At 40.6% G+C, this 24,892-nt stretch overlaps 1 protein-coding gene across 5 annotated transcripts in view; it reads left to right on the top strand.

The window, feature by feature from the left end:
- Positions 1-18,320, top strand: part of EVA1A (eva-1 homolog A (C. elegans)) — a 108,875-nt gene extending 90,555 nt beyond the window's left edge. For all 5 annotated transcript variants that reach the window (XM_011987287.1, XM_011987296.1, XM_011987279.1 and 2 more), the window contains one exon: positions 17,030-18,320. In XM_011987287.1, coding sequence (XP_011842677.1) covers positions 17,030-17,403 — 374 coding nt within the window. In that variant the 3' untranslated portion in view covers positions 17,404-18,320. The remainder of the gene's footprint in view (positions 1-17,029) is intronic.
- Positions 18,321-24,892: the final 6,572 nt, after the last annotated feature.

Below are 24,892 nucleotides of genomic sequence, written 5' to 3'. Positions count from 1 at the left end.
TCATTAGGCCTCTATGCATCCTTCCAGAGTTCTTTATGCAGATATTAAGAAAATACAAGGATACAGTTTTCTGCTCCTCCATTTTATGCACAGGTAGCACACCATGCATACTGTTTTGCCCTTCACGATTTTCACTGAACGATATATTATGGAGCTATTTTAGATCAGCATGTGGAGACCTTCCTCATTCTTTTAGACAACTACATATTATTCCATTATATAGATGGACATCCATAGTTTAACCAGTCCAGTGAAAATGGTTTAAATCTTTCCAAACTGAGCAACAAACAGAGCTGCAATAAATAACTATGACATGTATGTTCAAGTGCTCTTGTAGAATAAGTGCCCCAAAGAAAAATTGTGGGAACAAAGTATGTGTAAATTATCAACTGAGAAAAATATTAATAAATTATCATTTAAATAATTTTACCAATTTGCTCTTAAAAGATATATGAGAAGCCCCTGCAACAGTGTTTTCGAACTTTTGAACTTTGACAATCTCATAGATGAAGAATAATATCTAAATGCTATTTAATTTCTGCTTCTCTAGATCAGAGGTCAGGAAGCTTTTTCTTTAAAGGGTGAGACAGTAAATATTTTCAGCTTTGTGAGCCAGTCTCTGCTGTAACAACTCAACTCTGCATTGTCGCACAAAAGGAGACATAGACAATGCACAAATGAATGGACATCATTGTGTTCAATAAAATTTTATTTACAAAAACTTATGGCTGGGCAGACTTGGCTTGTGAGCCATAGTGTGCCAGTCCCCATTTATCATATGTTAAAGAGCCATTTGTATTTCTTTTTCTGTGAACTGTCCATATCTCTCTCTCATTTTTTATTGATCTTTTTCTTAATACTCTTTCTAGGCACTTTTCCTATATTAGTCCTTTGTGTCTGTTACATATTACAGATATTTTTCCTAATTTGTCACTTGTCTTTTGACTTTGCTTATAGTAATATTTTTCAGAGCAGGAGTTTTGGGTGATTTTTTTTCCCTGTTTAACCAATATTCGTTGAATGTGTAACTGCAAGTACAATTATGCTGACTGTTTAGTATTTAACCAGAATTTGAATCACATTTCCCATGACATTGGTATGAGGGAGGCAGTCTCTCAGGAGTGAGGGAGCCTCACCCTCCGCAACTGATAGTCACAAATTTGGGCATTTGAGAAGGTATTGTAGTTCTGAGTTTTCTCAATCCCCTTTATACTGTGAATCCTGTGAGGGCCGAGGGCCTTTGTGTCCTTAGCCTTTAAGCTATGCCCAAGGCATTGAAGACTTGCAGTAAATGTTTATAGAATGAATATAAGTAACCATGTATTAATATATATAATTTGTAAATTTTTTAATATTTAAATTTTTATTGATTTATAACATGCATACAGAAACATATGCACAAAACATTTATGGAAAGCTGATGAATTATTACAAAATAAACTTGTGAAACCAAGAAATAGAATCAGACTTGCTCATTCCCCTGATAATCACATTCTCCTTCTCCTTCCAAAGGTAACCAAAATCTTAAGAACTAAGTATAGATCAACTCTGTCATTTCATGTGTTTTATTACAGAACATTAAAAACATATACAAAATACCAAAAAATATAATAGACCTATCACCCAGCTTTAACATCTATTAGTCATATGTTGTTTTTTTTTAATCTATACTTCAAACCATTTCCCACCCCCTACTTCATTAGGTTTTCGATTATTTTTTAGATAAAATACCTACACATTGAAAGGTACAATTTTAATTGTACCTTTTTGACAAATCAGTGTACCCATGTAAACTTCCCCTCTTTTAAGAATCGAATTACCCCCCTTAAAAATCATTAATGTGCATAGAAATTACCTCAAAGTATTATTTAAAATCCAGATTTTTATAAAATAGGTGTGAGTTTTGACTGAGAATTTGTATTTTTAAAGAGTGCAGATCTGCAGAGTACATGGTAACTACAATGTTTTTTTTATCTATAGTAAATACAATTTGATGAATAAAATTAAAGAAAATTGACCTAGAGTAAAAGGATGAATCAAAACATCTGTACAATATGCTATCTATAGGAGCATTTGGTTAACAATAACATAAACTAACCGAACAATCTGATCGTTTTAATAACCAAAATTAGCCACAATCTTACTATTGTTTTAATAGAAGTGCTCCCTCAGAATTAAAAAAATTTAGTAACATGAGAGGGTATTGGTTAATTGGTTAACTGGTTAACAGCAAATATTTGAAAGTAAATGTCTGGTAAAATTAAGTAATGGATATCTTTTCAAGCCCATCAATGATCTTACATAGTTACCCAAAATTCTGTCATTTACATAGCAAGTGCAGATAATCTTCATAGCTTCCTATTAAAATTATATTGTAATGCCCTTATGCATTTTAACTCAGTTTTCTTATAAAATTCAGCAACTTAAATTTTTGTATGACATATGATAAGTTCCCCTTAAATTCAATTTAAATTTACTGAATTTTATTAGGCAGTGTCTGTGCATCCACCACCCCGTATTATTTGGTGTTCCTCCATTTGCACAGGCATCACAGCTAGGGAAACAGGAATTCACAAGACACGACACAGGCTGTCCTCTGCATCTCTTTCTTCCTCAGGGCATCTGTTCATCAGTCAGTCAAGTCATGTGAGAGTAGAGGTTATATATTTTGTGGCACAGAGGGTATCATTCCTCTCCTCAGAGGAGGAAAAGACCAGAAGGTCCTCTTAGGGGGACACTTACTGGGAGGGCTGACCTCCCTAAGGTGTGAGGCTCTGATCAGCAGGTATAGACTTTTCAGGAGGGAGGGATGAGGCAGCCATTCTGAACCTGCAGCTCTACTGTCTCTTGTCCCATCTGAAGACAATTCTGAAGGGCTGTTCTGGGCTGTCTGGATGGTAGAGGTTGAGGAACAGTTTGGGCTTTGATGTGGCTCAGATGAGGTGTGTCATAGGGGGCCCCTATACTCAGTATCTGGGCTGGTGCCTTTGAGGTCAGTAGGTTGCCTTTTTCTGTCCAACTCCATTTTCACTAGGGAGGAGGCTGGAGAGTCTAAATGGCTTCCAGAGGCCCCCTCTGATTATATTTGGAGGATGGGCACTGAAAGGGGCTAAGTCATTATCTTTGGAAATTCTCGAAAGTCTAGTTGGAAACCTGGGAAGACCTCTTGCCTGGTGCCTGAATACTCAGTTGGCAGTCCTAGCCACATAGATGGTTGATAGGCATAGAGCTGAGTTTGCATTTATATCAGCACAACCTTGCGTCGGGTTTGAAGAAGTGGCCAGGATTACTGTCTTGGTTACAGGCTGGAGAACATAATGAAAGCAAACTTCAGACATGCTGCTGACTTTCATCTTGGCAATGATTGTTGGGTCCTAGGCAAAGTGCTTGAATGCAGCATGAGGCCAATCCATAGATCCACCTCCACACGGCAGCTGTCCATAAGGTAAGAGGGAGCCCAGTTTATGTCTTGATGGGAGGCTCTGCCAGGTAGAAGAATCACATCTCAGGTTTCCTGATAGCTGGCTGACGTGTTGAAAACAGATCCAGGACAGATCTGCTTTTGGATGTGTGGACAGGCATTAGCCTTTCAGTTTTGCTGATGCTTCAGTTGAAGTCTCCTAGGAAACTTCTGTGCTAGGTTCTTCCTCTGCAGTTCTTGCCTTGCCTTTGCCTTTTTTCTTCCTGTGAGTCTTGGTAAAGGGCTATGGAGTCTGGAGTTGCTGGGGCTTCCTCAGTCCTAGGTTCTACTTTTCCTTCTTATTTGGTCCAAGGGTTGTGGGACAGGGCCCCACCCCAGCACTTCACTGGGCACCTTCTGGTCCTGGCCATGTGTCCTAAGACTTGATAGTTCTTACACGTTCTCTTGGAAATGATTAAATTTGTTTCTTCCAAATCTCACCGTAAAATTGCTGCTCCAGAAAGATGTATCATGGACATTCTGCTTTTGTGCATCCTCCCTGCATAGGATTGAAGCTGTGCCTACTCTGGTTTCAGAAGCATGCAGTAGAGTACTAAAAGTTAATCTAAAAATGGTTTCAGACACTCATCAGGGAGCTTCCTGCATGGGCTGAGAAACGCCAGGACCCCAGGCCTCCAGTACTACCCCTAAGGAGGGGCTCACAATTTGTAACATTTTTTAACAGTTGGAATATCCTCCGCTAAAGAAGGTTTGGTGAAAGTAGTACTTTCGTACGCAGATGATAGCAAGATAACTTAGTGTACCACTTTTCAAAACCCACTTGGCAATGTGTATCAAGAGCTATAATAATATGTATCCTGTTTGACACAGAGATTCCTTTCCTGAGAATCCATTGCAAGGCAATAAACAGCAAGCAAAAAAGGAAGTAGCATTAAGCACAAAAATATTTCTTCTATTATTATTTTTCAAAATATTTCCTCATAACAACCTAAATATCCAAAGGCAGGAAGCAGTTTTTGTAAACTGGCACTTTCACTGGGAAGAATACTATGTAGCCATTATTAGGCATGATGGAGGGAGACCATGGAGCAATACTGAACAGTGTTATATGCTGTGTACATGTGAAGTGTACATGTACAGTGTATGCAAAGGAAAAGATATGAATTATATATACATGTCTATATAGATACTCTGGCCATAAGCAGGCAAATATGAATAAATATGTGCATGTTTATATGATAGAGAAAGAACAAAGGAAAATTCATTATACTACACACTGTATAGTTATATTCAGGTTGTGAAATTATGGTGATTTTATAATTTTAAAAATTCCGTATTTTTTTTTTTTTTTGAGGCAGAGCCTTGCTCTGTCGCTCAGACTGGAGTGCAGTGGTACAATCTCGGCTCACTGCAACCTCTGCCTTCCAGGTTCAAGTGATTCTCCTGCCTCAGCCTCCCGAATAGCTGGGATTACAGACGCATGCCATCATGTCTGGCTAATTCTTTTCGTATTTTTAGTAGAGACAGGGTTTCACCATGTTGGCCAGGTTGGTATTGAACTCCTGACCTCATGATCCACCTGCCTCAGTCTCCCAAAATTTCCCTACTCTTTTAATGTTATACTGCCACATATTTACACACATACCCACATACATATGCATACATATGTATCTACATATAACAAATTTATTAGCTGAACTTTTGGAAATGGTATCTTCATAATTTAGTTCAATGAATATTGTGAGATATGCACCATGAGCAACACACTGTGCTGAATGCCCAGAGAATCCAAAGTGAATCAATCATATGGATTCTGCCTTCAGAATCCTCACTGTCATGCGGGAAAGATAATGGTTATATAACTAGTTATAACGCAACCACATAAAGTGCTGCCCAGACTGGAGGGGCTAATTAATCACACCCTTCTTCTAAACTCAAGGACCCAGAAAGGCATTCAAATTTTGAAGTTGACCTCATCAGTGTCAATTTCAGCAGTGGTAATGCTGGACGGAATAATGTGTCAGGGCCTTCTACCTAGTCCGTTGAGTTCTAGAGCAGCTATGGGATTGTAGGTCTTTCCCTTGCAGGGGAAGAAAAGTGAGCCAGTGGATTGGGAGGAGGGGCAGGGCAATGGATGCTTCCTTGTGGGGTGTCTATTGCCTGTGGGAGGGGATGAAATGAGTGAATTTTTTCTTTTTTTTAAATTTAACTTTAAGTTCTGGGATACGTGTGCAGAACGTGCAGGTTTGTTACACGGGTATACATGTGCCATGGTGGTTTGCTGCACCCAGCAACCTGTCATCTAGGCTTCAAGCCCCGCATGCATTAGATATTTGTCCTAATGCTCTTCTTCCCCTTGCCCCCCACCCACTGATAGGCCCTGTATGATGTTCCCCTCCCTGTGTCCATGTGTTCTCATTGTTCCATTCCCAGTTATGAGTGAGAACATGTGGTGTTTGGTTTTCCGTTCCTGTGTTAGTTTGCTGAGAATGATGGCTTCCAGCTTCATCTATGTCCCTGCGAAGGACATGAACTGAAATCAGTGAATTCAAAGGAGAACACGTCAGAGCCAGACAGGTGGGAACAGAGATTTCTCAATACTCCTTCCTGGGGAAGAACAAGTCAGAGATGGAAGGAAAAGGAAGGAAGCATCCTCCAGCATTTTAGAGAGGCAGTAGTGTTAGTGGAGGTCTTCCCTCTCCTATGGGGTGGGGCAGAATGCCATAAAGAGATGTTCTTTTTTTTTTTTTTTTGGCAGAGTCTCACCCTGTTGCCCAGAATGGAGTACAATGGCATGATCTCGGCTCACTGCAACCTCTGCCTCCTGGGTTCAAACAATTCTCCTGCCTTAGCCTCCCGAGTAGCTGGGATTACAGGCACCCACCACCACACCCTGCTAATTTTTATATTTTTAGTAGAGATGGGGTTTCACCATGCTGGCCAGGCTGGTCTCCGACTCCTGACCTCATGATCTGCCCGCCTTGACCTCCCAAAGGGCTGGGATTACAGGCATGAGCCACCACGCCTGGCAAGAGATGTTCTTACAGCGCCTAAAGAGTTTGGAGAGGAGATTTTGCTGAGCACTCCCTGACTACACACAAACCCCATGATTCTCTTTAATACCCACTTTTTTATTTTATTATTTTGAGGGGTTAAGATTGTGTTTTATTAGTACAAATTTATGGGGCACATGTGAAATTTTGTTACATGTATATAATGTGTAGTGATCTAGTCAGGGCATTTAGGGTGTCTATCAACCCAAGTACAATACATTTGTATTAAGTATAGTCACCCTGCTCTGTTGTCAAACATTGAATTTATTCCTTCTATCTAACTGTATGTTTGTACCGTGTAACCTGCTTCTCTTCATCCTCCCTGCTACCCTCCACTCACCTTTCCCAGCCTGTTATCTGTCTTTCCACTTTCTATCTGCATATGATCAAATTTTTTAGCTCTCACATTTAAGTGAAAACATGCAATATTTGTCAAAACCAATTTTAGAAGCCTTTCCTTTTCACTCAAGGAATCGGAAGCTTCAGAGCCAAGAAGAAAGCCCAGGCAGAGAGAAGGTTGCACTTGCATGAGATCAGCTGGCCTGGTCTGGGCTGGCTGCTGCTGCCCTCTCCTGCAAGGAGTCTGTTGGGCATGATCTGACCTCTGAAGGTGCAAATGAGATTAGCTTCAGGACCTCTACATAGGGCCTCTTCCTGCCCATGAAAACAATGACCTGCAGGAAACAAGATACAGCAATACATTTATTTTTATTTATCAAGGGAAAACAACTGACAATAGCCCTCCCCACTCTGCTTCCTGGGTAATTAACAGCTGTCTGGATCTAGTCAAGACCAGGGTGGATCATTGGCGAAGAGGAAGTGACCTGGAGCAGAAAGTATTAGAGGAGAGAAAAAACAATCACCTTAGAGCTTCAGTTTTGAATTTTGTGGGAAAAGGATGAAGAGGCATGACATTAATTGTATCAGCTGTGAAAATCAGACCTGAGTCACCAACTTGGGATCCAGTGAACTCCCTTACCCAGTCTGGTTGCTCTTACTGGGCTTGTCCAGGAATCCACATCTGGATGCTAGAGACAAAAGGGGATGTTTTCTGATCTGGGAGGCAGGACAAGGTGGACTCATTAAGCTACAGAGGGAGCACAGTGGTTTCCAAGATGGAGTTCAGAAACTATCTTTGATGTTAGGCCTATATAATAGGTGGGGTGAGGGCAGTATGTGAAAGCTAAAATTACTTGTTTTTCTGCCTTTAATTTCGTTTCTGTTTTGGTCAAAGCATGAACTTTTGAGTATCAGGCAGAATTACATTTGACACCCTCATCTCGGCCTCAGCTTTTAAACAAGAGTAACCCTACTTACCCTGCTGAACAGTGGTAATGGCTGAAGGTATTGCAGATGATCAGCATAAAGGAATTATTCCAGATCTTGGCAAAGAGAAGCATTCAGTGAATGATAGCTCTCTCACTCACTCTATGTATGTATGCATGTATGTATGTATCTATCATCTATCTGATATCTTCCTCCCTCTTTCCCTTTTCCTCTTGCCTTTCTTCCTGTTCTCATCCCTCCCTTTCTTCCCTGTGAGTGCATATCTATGTCTCTTTGTGCGTGCATGTATGCAATATGTGTATCTGTATATACCCTAATATTTTTAAGCATTCTTAGATTCCAGAATAGGTAAAAGCGTGCATGTAGAGGTGCCACTTGTGAAGGGACTGGGAAGTAGAAGGAGTATAACTCAAGCTCTGCTATATCTGTTCAGCATTTATAGGTTTCTCTTGACTTGTATTTCACTGGATTATGTGGCCATTGTTACTATGTTAGAAACCTTCATGGTCTGAAAACCCCTGTAGGGAATATAGGAGTCTCCAAGAAATGGAGATAGATTTATGGAGCTCCAGATTCATACTCCAGGGAGGACAGGGTTATGTTTGCTGCCTTAGTGGATACATGAGCTATCTAGAGGCTTTAAAAGACAGCTTATCCCAAATTTATTTCTAATCTACCAATATGGATTGGTTAAATTAAGTTCTTTTAATGCTACTCACTTAAACTAACAGAAGAGAGGTCGAGTTATTGCATAAGTTGGGCAATAAAGCAAGTGTAACTGATGTACTCTTTCTCTGTCATGTCCTCTTTCTCTCACTCTGGGATCCAGGCAGATTTTCTCTTGGTTGGGGAATTGTCTTCTTTGGGTTGAGGAGGCTGAGGGAAGATGCAGTGTTGGTATCTCCTTCTGAATCATGGCTTACCTAGGCAGGTTCTCTTCAAGGCTTCATGATGTAGGAGACAGAGGACAAGACTTTGGTCTGAAGGATCATCCACAGAAAATGGATGTACAGTGCCAATCACAGGAGCTTTGCCTGCTGATTCCCACTTACCCTGCCTGCAAGGTCCCTTCCTTTACCCATGAGAGCAGAGCCAGCTTCCCATTGTGCGGCTTCTTCAAGGGCATTATAGCAGAAGTGGGCCAGTCCCTCTCTTTGGCTCATTTCATTCTAGCTCAGAAAAGCTGTGGCGTAACTATAATTGGCTCAATTTCTTTCGCTTGATTAAAGAGGCGAAGCCAAAGTAAGGCCAGAAATCAAAACCTTTTTTGTTGTCAGGGCATGCAAAGCAGTATAAACTCATTTCTAATTTATATACTCAAAGCCATACCTCCTAAACCAAAGTATATGCAGGATTACTTTAAATTCTTCTTTTCCTAAGGGGAGAATTTTCACAATAACCTTATGTAGAATTTTTATTTCACACTCATAATAAAGTGACCTTTAACAGAACTCTAAGAAAACTCCTTTAGAATGTTTCATACTGTTAAAAGAAGGAATTAAACGTTTGTGAAGTTCAAGGCGTGTCACTTGAGCACTACATCAATGTAAGAAAGACTCAGTTTTATTGAAGGTTAATTATCTATTGGAAAAAATTCACTAAGGGGTCCACACTCTGGCATTCCAGCAGTCAGGGATAAACAGGAAGAGGAGAGTGTGTTTGTGGGTCAAGAGTGGACAATGAAGTCTTTGGCTTGTCTGGACTAAAGGCTCCTGTGGAAGAGTTTGCGGGGATATGATTGAAAGGGAGATTGGAACCAGATTTTTGACAGCCTTCAGTGTCCTCTTTTTCTTTGTAAAAGTAATAAGGCAAATAATAGGAGTCAGATTTTAAAGTGTTGCTTTGACATCCATGTGCAAAATGAATTGAAGGTGGAAGGAAATGGAATCCAGAGTTAGAAAACTTGCAGGTGCGGGGAAATGGCAGTGAGTAGGCAAGAGATGGAAGAGACATCAGAATGGCTGAGATTAATTAATTTATGGCTAGAAGCCAAAGAGTGAGTCAAAAAGATGACTCTAGGCATTGCGCACAGATGACTGAAGGGAGCCTCAGGTGGAAAGGGGAAGGTTGAAAAGGGGAGGGAGGGAGGAAGGGAGAGAGGGAAAGAAAAGAATAGAGAGAGAGGTAAGAGAGATAACTAGATGTTTGAGATAAAAAGAGGATGAGATCAGTGTGAGTTACATTCTGTATGAAGTTGGAAGGTACATGGGAGTTTTTAAACATAAAAATTCAAAAAACATACAAATTAAAATTTACAGGAAATGTATCTCTTAAGGAGATGGATGAGTTTCCTCCTTTCCCCTCAATTTGTTTATGTATTTATGTATTCATGAATAAATATCACTTATTGCCAGAAGGAGGCATGATTCAGTGACAGTTCTATTTCTGATTTTTATTTGTATAGTTATGGGTGTTGAGAAAGTTTGTTCATATAAACATGCAGACAAAAACAAAGGAAGTTTTGTTATAATTAAGTCACCCAGTCTTTGAATTAAGTTTCATCATGTGCCAAAAATCAGAGTGATCCATCATCAAAAGTTATTTTGATTTATCAGCTGACAACCTGATTAGGCCTTCCTTCAGTTTTGTTGAAAACCAAGAATTGGAAACTGACTTGGAAAAGGGTGTGTTACCAGTTGTTAGGGGCTTTTGCCTCCTGTCATTGACATCAATATTTCAATATTTGGAACTGTTATTTTGCTTGGTGGCCATTTTTGCACTCTGGGCAGCGTACCATAGTAAGATGGGATGTAGGGGAAAGGTCTGACTTGAGTTTAGTGAAATGGGGGAAGCAGTGGGTGGTGGGTGGTGTAGAACAGGTGAGCCTGTGCTTTCCACCACAGGTACCTTCTCAGGCAGATCCAATATAGGAAAGAATAAAGAAAATGGCTGTGTAAGGTCTAGAAATAGATTTCCTTAAAACCAGCTGTGCCTGTTCACCTCTTAGGCGCATGTTCCCACTGTGAAGACTGCTTATCTTGAGTAAGGCTGAGCGGTGAGATGAAACTCAGGCCCTTTTAGACCGACAGGGACTTAGGCATAGTCAGTGGCCTGATGGCTTCATGAGTTTGTGGGCAGAGGCAGCACCTTGGGCTAGCTAACCAGCCGTCACCCTGAGTAGAATGACCTTATTCCTACCTGATGCAACTAGTGGCAGAAAATCAATTCTGTTAGCAATTGGGAGCAGATTTCTGAGGCAGAGTCAAGGCTCTTTCAGAGGAAAAGGGCTCCTAGGGAACTCTGGACAAAGTAGACAGGTCCAAGACCTGACCCTTGGGAGATATTTTATCTTGATAAACAGCAGAACCCATTTCTCCAGCAAATGGGCTTCATTTTGCTTTATCCCAGTGATTTTGACTTTTGAATTATCACTAGAACTAGGTTTTGTAAAGACCACTCTGGACTGACCCTTTATGGCTTTTTGGTTTTCCATTTCCTGTGCCCACTGACTTTTCTCCAATTCTGTACTCTCTGAGACTGCCCCAGTGGTACCTCATGCCCGCTTCCATTATTTCACTCGGTTGTGCTCAATTCCAATTATGTTTATTGCATGTCCATTTCTCCTGTCAGGCTTGAAGGTCTAGTGAGGTTGTGATTGGCTCAAGGTTACTTAACTAATAAATGACAATGCTTTCCTCCCACTTTACAAAAGAAAGGCAAATTATTGGATTTAACCCAATCCAGGGAGGCCAAGTCCAGGGCTTTTATTTGCCCCAAGACATGTTTTCTCTATCTGAGGGCTTAAGAATTTTCTAAGTTGCTCTAGAATCTAGATAAGACTCACGCCCATTCCAGCCTGTCATCAGATAGCATGTTTTTGTACACATTGTGCTTGTTAATTATAATCAGGCAGACATGAGCAAATCACAAATAAATGCAGATTGGTGTGGAGTTCATGGACTGTTCTGGTCATTATTTCCTCCGGGAAAAAATCAATCCTAAGATAAAGGTGGGGCCTTTGATGTGATCCCATAGTGCCTGGCATAGGAATATGCTATTTGTAAGCAAATGAGTTCTGAGAAGACCATCTTTAAAAAAAAAAAAAAAAAAGTGTGTGTGGTGCAAACTTAAATTTATTAAGTCACTCAGTAGTGCTACAACTAGATGAACAGATACATTGACAACTTAACATTTGGTTCACTTTTAAAAGTAAACAGCATCTCCATCTAATGGTGAGACATTAAGCTAATTGTTAAATAATATCTAAAACAGATCTTTTCCTGAAACAGTGTTGCTAGATTTTAAAAAATTAATACACATTGTATACAGCTGTTTTGAATTAACATAAAAATTGAAGAGGTAGTACAGAAGGTTCTCATATCCTCTCCTTATTGGATATTTTGGGTTTTTTTTTTAACTTTTATTTTAGGTTTGGGGTTGCCTGTGCAGTTTTGTTACATGGGTAAATTGCATGTCACTGAGGTTTGGTGTACGAATGATCCCATCACTTAGGTGGTGAGCATAGTACCCGATAGGTAGTTTTCCAACCCATTACCCCACCCCACCCTTCCCCTCTAATAGTCCCTAATGTCTATTGTTCCCTTCTTTATGTCCATGTTTACCCAGCTTTTAGCTCCCACTTATAAGTGACAACATGCAGTATTTGATTTTCTATTCCTGTGTTAATTTGCTTAAGATAATAGCCTTCAGCTGCATCCATGTTGCTGCAAAACACATGATTTTATTCCTTTTATGGCTGCTTAGTATTCCATGGTGTACCATGGAATACAAATGTGGAAATATGTACCACATTTCCTTTATCTAATCCTCTGTTGGTGGGCACCTAGGTTGATTCCACGTTTTTGCTCTTGTGAATAGTGCTAGTGCTGCAATACACATACAAGTGCAGGTATCTTTTTTGTAGAAAGATTTATTTTCCTTTAGATATACACCCAGTAGTGGGATTGCTGGGTCAAATCATAGTACTGTTTTAAGTTCTTTGAGAAATCTCCATGCTGCTTTCCACAGGGGCTGAACTAATTTATAATTCCTCCTTTTTTTTTTTTTTTTTTTTTTGAGACAGGATCTCACTTTGTCACCCAGACTGGATTACAGTGGTACAATCTTGGCTCACTGCAGCCTCTACTTCCCTGGCTCAAGCGATCCTCCTGCCTCAGCCCCAGAAGTAGCTGGGAATACAGGTGTGCACCAGCATGCCCGGCTAATTTTTGTGTTTTTTGTAATGATGAGTTTTCCACCATGTTGCCCAGGCTGGTCTCAAGCTCCCTGAACCCAAATGATCTTCCTACCTCAGCCTCCAAAGTGTTGAGTTTATAGGTGTGAGCTACCATGCCCAGCCTGGTGTTCCCTTTTATGCACAACTTTGTCAACATGGTATTTTTTTACTTTTAGTAATAGCCATTTTGACTGATGCAAGATGGTATCTCGTTGTGGTTTTGATATTGATCGTGATTTCTCTGATGATTAGTGATGTTGAGCGTTTTTTCGTATATTTGTTGGTCGAATGTATGTCTTCTTTGCAAAGTGTCTTTTCATGTCCTGTGCTCATTTTTAATGGAGTTGTTTATTTTTTGCTTACTCAATTGTTTAAGTTTTTAAAATAGATTCTAGATATTAGGACTTTGTCAGATGCATAGTTGAGGAATGTTTTCTCCCATTCTGTAGGTTGTCTGTTTACTCTGTTGATAGTTTATTTTGCTATGAAGAGGCTCTTTAGTTTGGTTGGATCCCACTTGTCAGTTTTTCTTTTTGTCACAATTGCATTTGGAGACTTGGCCATAAATTCTTTGCCAAGGCCAGTGTCCAGAATGGTATTTCCTATGTTTTCTTCTAGAGATTTTATAGTTTTAGGTCTTGCACTTAAGTCTTTAATCCTTCTTGAGTTAATTTTTGTATATGGTAAAAAGAACGAGTCCAGGTTCAATCTTCTGCATATAACTAGCCAGTTATCCTAGGACCATTTATTAAATAGAGAATCTTTTCCCCTTTGCTGTTATTGTTGACTTTGTCAGAGATCAGATGGCTATAGGTGTGCAGCTTTATTTCTGGGTTCTTTATCCTGTTCCATTCGTCCATGTGTTGGTTTTTGTACCACTACCATACTGTTTGCTTACTGCAGCCTTACAATATAGCTTGAAGTTGGGTAGTGTGATGCCTCTGGCTTTTCTTTTTTTTCCCCCCCTTAGGATTGCTGTGGCTATTTGAACCCTCTTTTGGTTCCATATGAATTTTAGAATCTTTTTTTTTTTCTAATTCTGTGAAAAATGATGTTGGTAGTTGATAGGAATAGCACTGAATCTGTAAATTGCTTTGGGCAGTATGGCCATTTTAACAATGTTGATTCTTCCAATCCATGAGCATGGAGTATTTTTCTATTTGTTTGTGACATTTCTAATTTCTTTCAACAGTGTTTTGTAATTCTTGTTGTAGAGATCCTTCACCTTGGGTAGCTATTTTTTAGATATTTTATTATTTTTATGGCAATTATAAATGAAATTACCTTTTGATTTGGCTCTCAGCTTGGACACTGTTGGTGCATAGAAATGCTACTGATTTTTGTAGTGATTTTGCATCCTGAAACTTTACTGAAGTCAGTTATCTGTTTGAGGAACCTTTTGGCAAAGTTTTTAGGGTTTTCTGGGTATAGAATTATATTGTCTGCAAAGAGTGATAGTTTGACTTCCTCTCTTGCTATCTGGATGCCTTTTATTTTTTTCTCTTGATTGCTCTAGCTAGATCTTACAAGACCACCTTTTATTTACCCAGAAAGGGACGTTTACCAAGCACTTTCACATGCATTATCTACACTGATCCTCCCAACAGCCTTGTGTAATATATGGCCCCTCAGCATTGACACTGATGCCATGGAAGCACCAGGAAATGATGAGAAGGGAATAGGCTTTGAAACTGAACAGACTTGGGTTTGTTTGCTTGGGCCTTTCTACCTTGTCATGTGGCCTAGGGATGTAACAGTACCTCTTTTTATTTCTGCCTTTTATTTCATAAAAGACAACCAACAAAGGAGGAAAGGAGGAGAAGAAAGAAATAAGTGGGCTATTTTAAAGATTGAGGCTGATGATGTAATGGATTTCATGAAATTTTAGGAACATATTTGGACAATAGTTTTTTCTTTTCTTTTTATTTCAATAGTTTTGGGGGTACAGGTGGTTTGTGGTTACATGGATAAGTTCTTCAGTGGTGATTTCTGAGATTTTAATGTACCCATCACCAGAGCAGTGTACACTGTACCCAATGTGTAGTCAGAGAGATTAATTTAGATGATGACATCAAGATTATAAAAAATCTTAACAATCTGGAACCAGGGTGAAACGAAATGAAGTTTTTGTGTTTGAATTGAAAAGAATCCTAATAAGTAGCACACAGAAATAGGAAACACAACTTAATGCCGTTACCTTTGTGAACGTGACCTGGAACAAGCCACTAGACCAGCATGTAGGTTAGTGTTGACTTGCCATATAAGGGGGAACACATTGGTCTTCAGTAGGCTTGAATTTACCTAATCGTCCTAGCATTTGGTCCAAGTGTCTCCATCTCATCCTCATACTCACAAAATGCCCCCATGACTCCCTCTCTCCTAGGGCCGGTTGCCCCCACAATGTGCTTCCATCATTAACAGCCCATTATTTTATTTTCTGTCCATTGCTTTCATCTGTCTCCCCAGTAGACTAGGTGCATTCTGAGAGCAAGAACTGAATCTTATTTAAGTCTTTGAATTTCCAGAACCTACAAAAATTGTCCAAATATACACAAAGGCATAAGAATAATATAATAGACTCTGGGGACTCAGGGGAAATGGGTGGAAGGCAGGTGAGGGATAAAAGACTACCCATTGGGTACAGTGTCCTCAAGGCCAGGCCTGTGCCTTTGTCCTGGTAGGTACCTAGAAATGAAAGTTGTTCACCTAAAGACTCCCATTCTGTTAAGCACATCTTACAGGGGTCACAACTAGGCCCATTAAGCATACTGATCATCAACAGAATGACTGTTATCTTCTCTCACCAAGGAAACAGCTCAAATTTCTCCTCCCCTATCAGTTAACCTGCTGAGGCCACTCCTAATTACCCATACTGGCTTTCAATGTGTGACTGATTGCAACTATTGCTTTTTACAAAACTACCCCAAAACTTAGTGGCTGAAAACAGAACACATTTATTATCTCCCAGTTTCTGCAGATCAGAAATAGAGTGTGGCTTAGCTGGGTTCCTTGGTTCAAGGTTTCTCACAGGCTGCTGCAAGGCCGGGACTGTGGTCCCCTCAAGACTAGATGGAGGGATGATTCACTTCCAAGCTCATTCACATGGCTGTTGGCACCATTCAGTTCCTCAAAGGGTGTTGGCCAGAGGTCACCCTTAGTTCCTTGACACTTGGATTTCTCCGTAAGGCAGCTCACACATGGCAGCTGGCTTCATCAGAACCAGCAAGTAAGAAGAGCCCCAGAGAGGGAGAGAGCAAGAGAACAAGACAAAATCACAGTCTTATGTAACCTAATCTTAGAATCACCCATTGCTTTTGCCATATCCTACAGTCGACCCTTGGTATATGCAGGGGATTGGTTCCAGCATCCCTGTGTATACCCCAATCCGTGCATGCATACTGAAGTTCTACAGTTGACCCTGCAGAAGCCACATATTTGAAAAGCTGACACTCCTTATGTGTGGATTTCTCATCTCGCAAATAACGTATTTTCGATCCACATGTTTGTTTGAAAAAACTCCGTGTATAAGTGTCCTGTGCAGTTCAAACCCATGTTGTTCAAGGGTCAACTGTATTTCTTAGAAGTAAGTCACTACGTCCACCCCATAAGAGGAGAGGATTTCACAAAGGTGTGAATACTAGGAGATGGGGTTCATCTCAGAAGCTGTCTGCGACTGTGATGAAAGGGTAATTCAGTTGGGGTGCATGAGCAAATTCACAAGTAAAGATGTTTTGGTCTAGGTGAAAAGAGGCTTTAGATAAGATACATCTCTTAAACAAATGACACCTAAGCAAAGCTGCTTGTGTACAGTAGGTCTAAATAATTACTGTTTTTCTTTCTTTTACCTTTTCATTTGGGAAGAATCTCTAAATCAAAGTTGCAAGAAGAGTGAAAGAATCTCATATTCTTTTACAGATTCACCGTTTGTCAATTATATTTTGAATATATTATAAAATATATCACATGGGAGGACAATATTTGTAACCATCAAAACTTTGGAGCCTGGTGAGAGGTGTAGGCTGGAGTCGTATTGGATCTCTGCATGTGGAATTGTCATCTCTCAAATGCTTGCTTTTCCTCTTCTTCCTCCAGAAAATCCTGAGCGAGCAGCTCTGTACTTTGTTTCTGGCGTGTGCATCGGGCTGGTGCTGACTCTGGCTGCTTTGGTGATAAGGATCTCTTGCCACACAGACTGCAGGCGGCGTCCCAAGAAGAAGTTCCTGCAGGACAGAGAGAGCAGCAGCGACAGCAGCGACAGCGAGGACGGTAGTGAGGACACCGCGTCCGATCTCTCTGTGCGGAGACACCGCCGCTTCGAGAGGACTTTGAACAAGAACGTGTTCACCTCCGCGGAGGAGCTGGAGCGCGCCCAGCGGCTGGAGGAGCGCGAGCGCATCATCAGGGAGATCTGGATGAATGGCCAGCCTGAGGTGCCCGGGACCAGGAGCTTAAACCGCTACTATTAAGGAGCAGCAGGACCCCGGAAACCACTGGAGGCCGCCTGGAAGGGAGAGGATCTGCGGGGACAGTGGGCACAAGGAACTGAACCCAGCTCTGCTAATATTGTGATTTCAGAGAAAAACCAGGACATGCCCCTTTTCTAGCCAGGGGGATTGCTCCTTTTTAGCCAAATGTATGGAGAAGTAGAAAAATCAAAGCAGTTCATCAGTCTTCCAGGTCTTGGAATGGTGCTGAAAAACCCTCTCCAACACTGTGGATGGAGATCGGAGAAACGCGATTTTGGTTTCTCTTGATTTCTGAGGATCTCAGAAGTTTCTGCAGACTTCCTTGCTATGTGTTATTCCTTTGCAAAAGGAAAGATCATTATAGCATGAGGGCTTGGAATAGCAGGGTGAACTTAACCCAATAAATGCAATTTCCTAAATGGCTCCATGCTATGGAGGTGATTCGGAGTCAAATAGCGTGATCCATGCTTATTATTTAAGGCTGATTTTTAAAATCTCGTTTTGCAAGGGCAACGCCGTCCATTTTAACTGGCACCTCAGGGATTAAAATCCTATTTTTTAGTATAGTTCCCATCTCATTCATGAAAAATGAATACAACTATTGTATTATGGGAGATGTGTCAGTGAACTAGAAAATGTCAATAACCTCAAAGGATGAAGGGTTTTTATTTTAAATAGTTTATAAAATATATATTGACATGCATATTTGAAAATGCTGCATAAAAATAAAAGTGGTGTGTTTTCCCCCTCTTTGGAGACAAGAAAATTTTATTATGATTCTAGATAATTGTGATTTTAAACACTTTTGTTTTTTTAAAAAAAGTTTGAATTTCAAAGAAAAGAATGGAAATGAGAGGTAAGGATTAAAGCCAAAGTTAAGGATGGGAATTAAAAAAATAAACATTACATAAAATCTTTTTGGTTTCATGGCTGTCTCTGTGGTTACCCTTACCTTAAATGACAGCTCTTTTATATACATGGGTATGGGCTTTTGCCAGGCCCCCTCAAGGATTAGAGTAGGGAGATGGTTCCTGTGTGATAATGGGCTTTTCACTTTCTGTAGGTTATATGTATGATTGCTATAGTTGTTAAGCAGACAGAGGAATAGAAGACTTACCTAAAGCTAGAAATAAGATGGTAGCCCTTATATGAAAAGAAGTTGGTAGAGAAGGAAGAGAAGCCAGGCTCTGCCACATTTAGAAATAGGTTACAGAGGACAAAACATCCCCTAGGCTGGTAAACAGGAAGAGTGAGACCTGTCTCTCTGTTTACTCCCTTCTTTTGCCGTGGAGTGGGTTCCTAGTCAGTCTATCTGGGTGCTCCAGGGCCTTCCTGCTGCGAGAGTCTCCCCTGTTCATTGACTTTGTCACCATGCTTAAGAGGATGGTCAGGAAACTTCCTCCGGTGAGGTCTCTACTGCTTTAGCAACCCACTTTTTGTTGTAAGGACTCTTGGAGGGCTGTCTTAAGAACTGAACAATCATAATCATAATCTCTGTTTGCCAAGGGGGCAATAAAGTTCACTTGAAACACTCAGTTGCTGGCCCGATTATATAATTTTGGGTGGCTGGCAACGTTGGCTGGCTACTTACAAGTGCCAAAAATCTTGCTGAGTCAGCATTTCTGAATCTGGATCCTTGCCCTTGTGGTTTCAGTCCCTTAGCAACAATTGCAGGAATCATCCAATTCCTCTGGGCTTTAGATTAATGTCATCTATCCTTGTCTCCACCTCTTAGAAAAATGGAACAATTAGGAGCTGATTTCCATCACCAGGGAGCATCAAAGCTGATTATGGGGCAGGATTATGAGCCTTATTGGCTAGGGAATGCAGTAGCTGAGGTGTTTGGGAGGGCTCCGGGGTATATGCCTGTCTCAGTTCTCACTCCCATATCCTTTTGACCAACTCCATAATGTTCTTGTAATTATGGTGGTGGGGACATTGTCTGAGGCATAAAATACACTAGGTAGCAGCTGCTTCACTTTCATATAACAAGGATTACAGCTTTTCAACCTTCCCTATCTTGATTCAACCAATTCCACATTTTAGGGTTATCACTTCACACCTGGTTTTAGTTTCTGTAATAGAACACTTGCATTTGCAACAGAAAGATATTCCACTTAAGAGCATTTATTGATCCACACAACTGGAAGGTCATGGCTGGATCTGAGGCTTCAGAGATGACTGGATCCAGGATCTTAAATGCTACCAAAAAGTTGTTCTTTCTCAGCTCTCCATTTTGCTTCCTTCTGCCGCTGGTTTCATTGTCTTCTACTGCAGATGAAACTATAACACACTTGTGCAATATAGTGTGTTCAGGTGCTTGCTTCTGATCAAACCCCCCACACAGCTCACCCACTACATATGTGCATATTTGGCACAGGTTCATGGCTTGTTTAGCTCAGAAGTCAGAAGCAAGACACAATGTGGAAGGGATGCTTTTTTGGTGCAGGTTTCCTGGTCTTTGGAAGTTTCACAAAGAAGCACTAGTGGACAAAATTCTGAGATAACTTTCGAAGTAAAGGTGACTTAGGAGCCCAATAAATCTGCTTCAGGCATTAATGCTCCCACCAACTTCCCTTAAGAGCCTCTTCCTAAGCTGCAAGGGACAGGTGGTCATTTTCAACTCATGGCATCTCTAAACGCACTCAGCTGAACCTTTGCCATGTGGCAGGGAGCACACCATAGGGACTATGGGATTTACATAGTTTCAGATAAGGACAGAAGAGAAAAAAAAACAAAACAAAACACCTTACTCTGTGGCTTAAAATATAAAATCACAGGAAGGACTCTATGGCTTGGCTTGTGTAGGTCGATGGATGAAATCACCAGTCATTGTGGTCAAGAGACTGAGCTTCTCTAAGTGGAAAGTGGAGATAGGATGCTAGGCAGGCACTCGCAATAGCCACTGCACCAGTCTTTTCTGTCTTTCTTGGTTTTCCTACTCTCTCTCACAGTTTTTCCTTTTTATTTTTCTTAATGCTTTATCTTCTTTTCCTCAACCCCTTCAATATGGGTCCATCCTTCTCACCTTGAAGCGCTGGTCTTCTCACCCTACATCCTGAGACATCTCATATATTACAGTGACTCTAAAGACCACCTACACACTGATGACTTGAAAAATCTCTTTCCAGTCCTGGCTAAGTTTCAGACTCATATACCCCACTGACCTCAACCACAGGAGACAGTTGTCCCGCAGGATAAATTTGGCAGTGTCAGGGAGACATTTTGGTTGTTACTGCTGGGTGGGTGGGATGCTATTTGTATCCAGTGGCTAGAGGCTAGGAATGCTGCTAGACATTCGATAGTGCCAAAGCCAGCCTTTCAGTCCTCTCCACCAATGCCCCAGCAGTGAGTGAAGAAATCTCCAAGTTATTCCAGCCCCCAGCCATATGACTCTTTCCAACCAAAGCCTTAGACATTGTAGAACAGAGATAAATCACCCCTGCTGAGCCCTGTCCAACTTCCTAGTCCACAGAATCCATGAACACAGTAAATTGGTGGTATTTTTATGCCACTAAGTTTATTTTCCCACTTTTATGAAGGAGAAATACACTACCATACAACCTCTACCCTAAGGTTGGCCACCCTGAGGAGTCCTTTTTACATGTAGCATGTTATGAATGTATTACTGTTCCCAAAGGATAGAGGAGCAAACATTTCTATATGCAGTATGCCCCTAAGTTTACAATAAATAGCTGGACAACTTCCCAAAACTGCACTCATCTTCCCCCTACACCTATGTCTCTACCTATATTTTCTGTCAGTTAATGATATGGTTTGGATCTGTGCCCCTGCCCAAATCTCATGTCAATTTGTAATCTCTAATGTTGGAGGGCGGGCCTGGTCAGAGGTGATTGTATCACAGGGGCGAGTTTGCCTCTTTCTGTTTTTGTGATAGTGAGGGAGTTCTCATGAGATCTTGCTGTTTAAAAGTCTGCAGCACCCACCTCTTCTCTCTCTTCCTCCTGGTTCTGCCATGTAGGATATGCCTGCTTCTCCTTCGCCTTCTGCTCTCATTGTAAGTTTCCTGAGGCGTCGCAACCATGCTTCCCATATAGCCTGTGGAATGATGAGCCAATTATTACTCTTTTCTTTATAAACTACCCAGTCTCAGGTAGTTCTTATAGCAATGTGAGAATGGACTAATACAGTTAATGACAAGGAAAGTTACAAGGTTACCCAAATCAGAAGCCTGGGACCATTTCAGTTTTCTTCTTTTCCTTGAAGTTTCACGTATAACAATTAACAATCTTCCCAATTTTAAGTCATTAATATTTCTTACATTGATTCTTCCTGTACAGCTTAGTTTAAGCCCTTATCATCTCCTGCCTAAACAATTGGAAAAGGCTCCCAACTGTTACCTAAGTCTTGCCACCGGCAAAGCCATACTGAATACAGCTACCAAGGTGACCTCTATTAAATGCATGGCTGCTCATATACCAATCTCTCTTTTAAATCTCCCATTTTTTCCCCATTGCTTATTTAAAATGTGCAAATACTCTACATAACATACCGGGCTCTCTATAGAAGGCTCCTGCAGCTTCATCACCTGTCCTCCTTGCTCATTCCTTTACATTCTGATAATATCGAATGGCTTATAGTTCTCTTCCACACTTTTTATCCCAATTGTTGCTTCTGTCTAAAATACTTTCCCCTTTTTCTCCCACTTTACTACCTATCCTCAAGACTCAGCACAAGTGTTTCCTCTACCAGGAAGCCTTCCAAGACTTCTCTAGGCTGGGCTAAGTATTGTCCTCTAAGTTTCCACATATACTGTGCTTCTTATGCCCCTTGTTCCTACTATACTGTTGTGAAATTGTTCACTTGTGCCTCAAAGGCAGGGAGTCGCCTTGTTATTGGGTCCCAGCAGGATGCACACATCACATGCTTTCAGCAGATATTTGTTGAACTGTGGTAAAGACTATATTGTATTCACCAAACCCTGTTCTCTCCACTTTCTGGACACAAGGATGGACTATATTTCCAAGACACTATTTTGGGTAGATGTGGCTGTGTGACAGTTTTGCCAATGGAATGTGGCAGGCCTACCTAATTGACATTTGCCATTTCGACATTGGTTGGCTCATATGATCTTCTATCCTCTCTGCTGGCTGGATGCAGAAGATTCAGCAAAGAATTCTGAGGCTCTAGAGGATGGTGGAGCCACAAAATGGAAGAAGCCTGGGTTTCTGAATGACCACGCAGTGGGCCACTCACTGTCCAGGAACATCCACATTGTATTTTGTATTAGGAGAGAGAGGCTAATGAAATACAACCCTGAATTGAAGGCTGGAAGGGCTCTTGAAGTCTCTGCTTCCAACTCTATCTTTGACAGGCTTATTCCCAACTCATTCTTCATGAGTAAAATTGATCCTAAAACTTCAAAGGGAATTCTATACAGCAGAGTAACCCTCTTATTTAGGTAACCATTTCCCTTTACTACTTTTAACTTCTTATGCTTCAATTGGAGTTACCTTATGTTCACAAAGGATATTCATTCATCCCCCACTTATAATAATTCACGATAATGAACATTCAAAGTTAACGTGTTTCTTGCCTTTTTGCTCCTTGTGCTGAATAGTTTCTAATTTATTTATATGCTTTTAATGGTACTTCTCCCTTTTTATTCTAATATTTTATTTACATATATATACATTCTACTTTGTTGAAGTAAAGTGAGTCAGGCAATACCTTCCACCTATTATCATAGCTGTCACAAAAGCTTCAATATCATGTTTATCAGAGTGACAGTTCTGATAAAGGCAGCTAAACTCACTATTCTAATCAGCTTTGAGCAGAGCAAAATTAGCCTCATTTCCCATGTGTTTCCTTATCTTCTCAAGCAGTGTTGAGATTGCACAAATTATAAAATGAACTCCTCTGGAAAATTGTGATCAGATATGGGGTGTCAATCTTTTAATTATTTGCCAACCTGTATTAAAAGAAGTATCCTAAATATCCTAAAAAGAAATACCTGAGACTGGATAATTTATAAAGGAAAGAGGTTTAAGTGACTCATAGTTCCATATGGCTGGGGAAGCTTCAGAAAACTTACAATCATGGTAGAAGGGGAAGCAGGCACATCTTATATGACAGCAGGTGAGAGAGTGAATGTGACCTTTGCTGCAGTTTGCAATAAATTCCTCGTCTCCATGTGAGTCCATCTCAGCCTGGGTTTCATTATCCACATGACTATCAGCATTTTGGCCAAAACCATTCAGCAAATCTTTAGGAAGGGCCAAACATTCCTACATCTTCCTATATTCTTCTGAGCTCTCGAAACTGTTCCAGCCTCTGCCCATTACTCAGTTCCAAAGTCACTTCCACATTTTCTAGTATCTTCATAGCAGTGCCCCACTCCTGTTACCAATTTACTGTATTAGTCCATTTTCACGCTGCTCTAAAGAGATACCCAAGAATGGGTAATTTATGAAGGAAAGAGGCTTAATTGACTCATAGCTCTGTATGGCTGGGGAGGTCCCAGGAAACTTACAATCATGGCAGAAGGGGAAGCAGGCAGGTCCTACACAGCGGCAGATGAGAGAGAGCATGTATCAGCACAGGAAAAACTACCATTTATAAAGCCGTCAGATCTCGTGACTATCAGCTCACCATCTTGAGAACAGTATGTGGAGAACTGCCCCCATAATCCAATCACTTCTCTCCCTTGATACATGGGGATTACAGGTACCTCCCTTGACAGGTAGGGATTACAATTCAAGATGAGATTTGGGTGGGGACACATAGTCATACCATATCACAGCCCAAATCAGTATATATCAGGATATATTCCTTGTCCTAAATATTAAACTTAACATTAAAAATAGCACCAAAATATCAGCCTTCGAAGTGATAGTCTTCCCATGTCAACAGCAAATTTGAAACCTCATGGCTTTTTTTGTAAATTTTGAAGATATGAATTTCTTTTTCACCCTGGAACCAGAATATCCTTCTTTCTTTTTCCAGATAGAGTCAATTCTTCCTTTGCATCCCCACTGCTCCTTGCACACACACACTGTATGTGATTTTTTGGTACCTGTCTTTGTCCCCTAATCTCTAAGCCCCTGACAGCTATACTGTATCTTACCTCTGATTTCTCAGTGCACATGCAGGACCTGTTTCATAGTAGTGTCTCCTCAAATGTTTTTTGAGTTAATAAAGTAATGCATAAAGTCTCAGAGAATTTGAAATACAGCCTGTTGCAGCATGCTGTTCCACAGGTTCCCAAGGCATTGATTGTTTGTGATGAAGATAATTTTCTTAAGTGTGTGAAGGTCTGTTTTATCTGATTTCATTTATTCTTTCCTCTACCATTAATCATTTCCTCATCTCTTTCAATTTCAGAGTCTCTCCCATCTCTCCTGCATTAACTTAGATGTGGCTGGGTGATAGAGCTTGCAGGGCATTTTTTCAAGTTGGATTTAGCACTCAGAATGTTACAAAATTCTTACAGGTTTTGAAGGCATTGGCGTTTCTTCTTGAACTGCAA

This window comes from Mandrillus leucophaeus, unplaced genomic scaffold (assembly GCF_000951045.1).
Source record: "Mandrillus leucophaeus isolate KB7577 unplaced genomic scaffold, Mleu.le_1.0 Scaffold1083, whole genome shotgun sequence".
Taxonomy (NCBI): domain Eukaryota; kingdom Metazoa; phylum Chordata; class Mammalia; order Primates; family Cercopithecidae; genus Mandrillus; species Mandrillus leucophaeus.
This window is presented reverse-complemented; position numbering and strand designations above follow the sequence as displayed.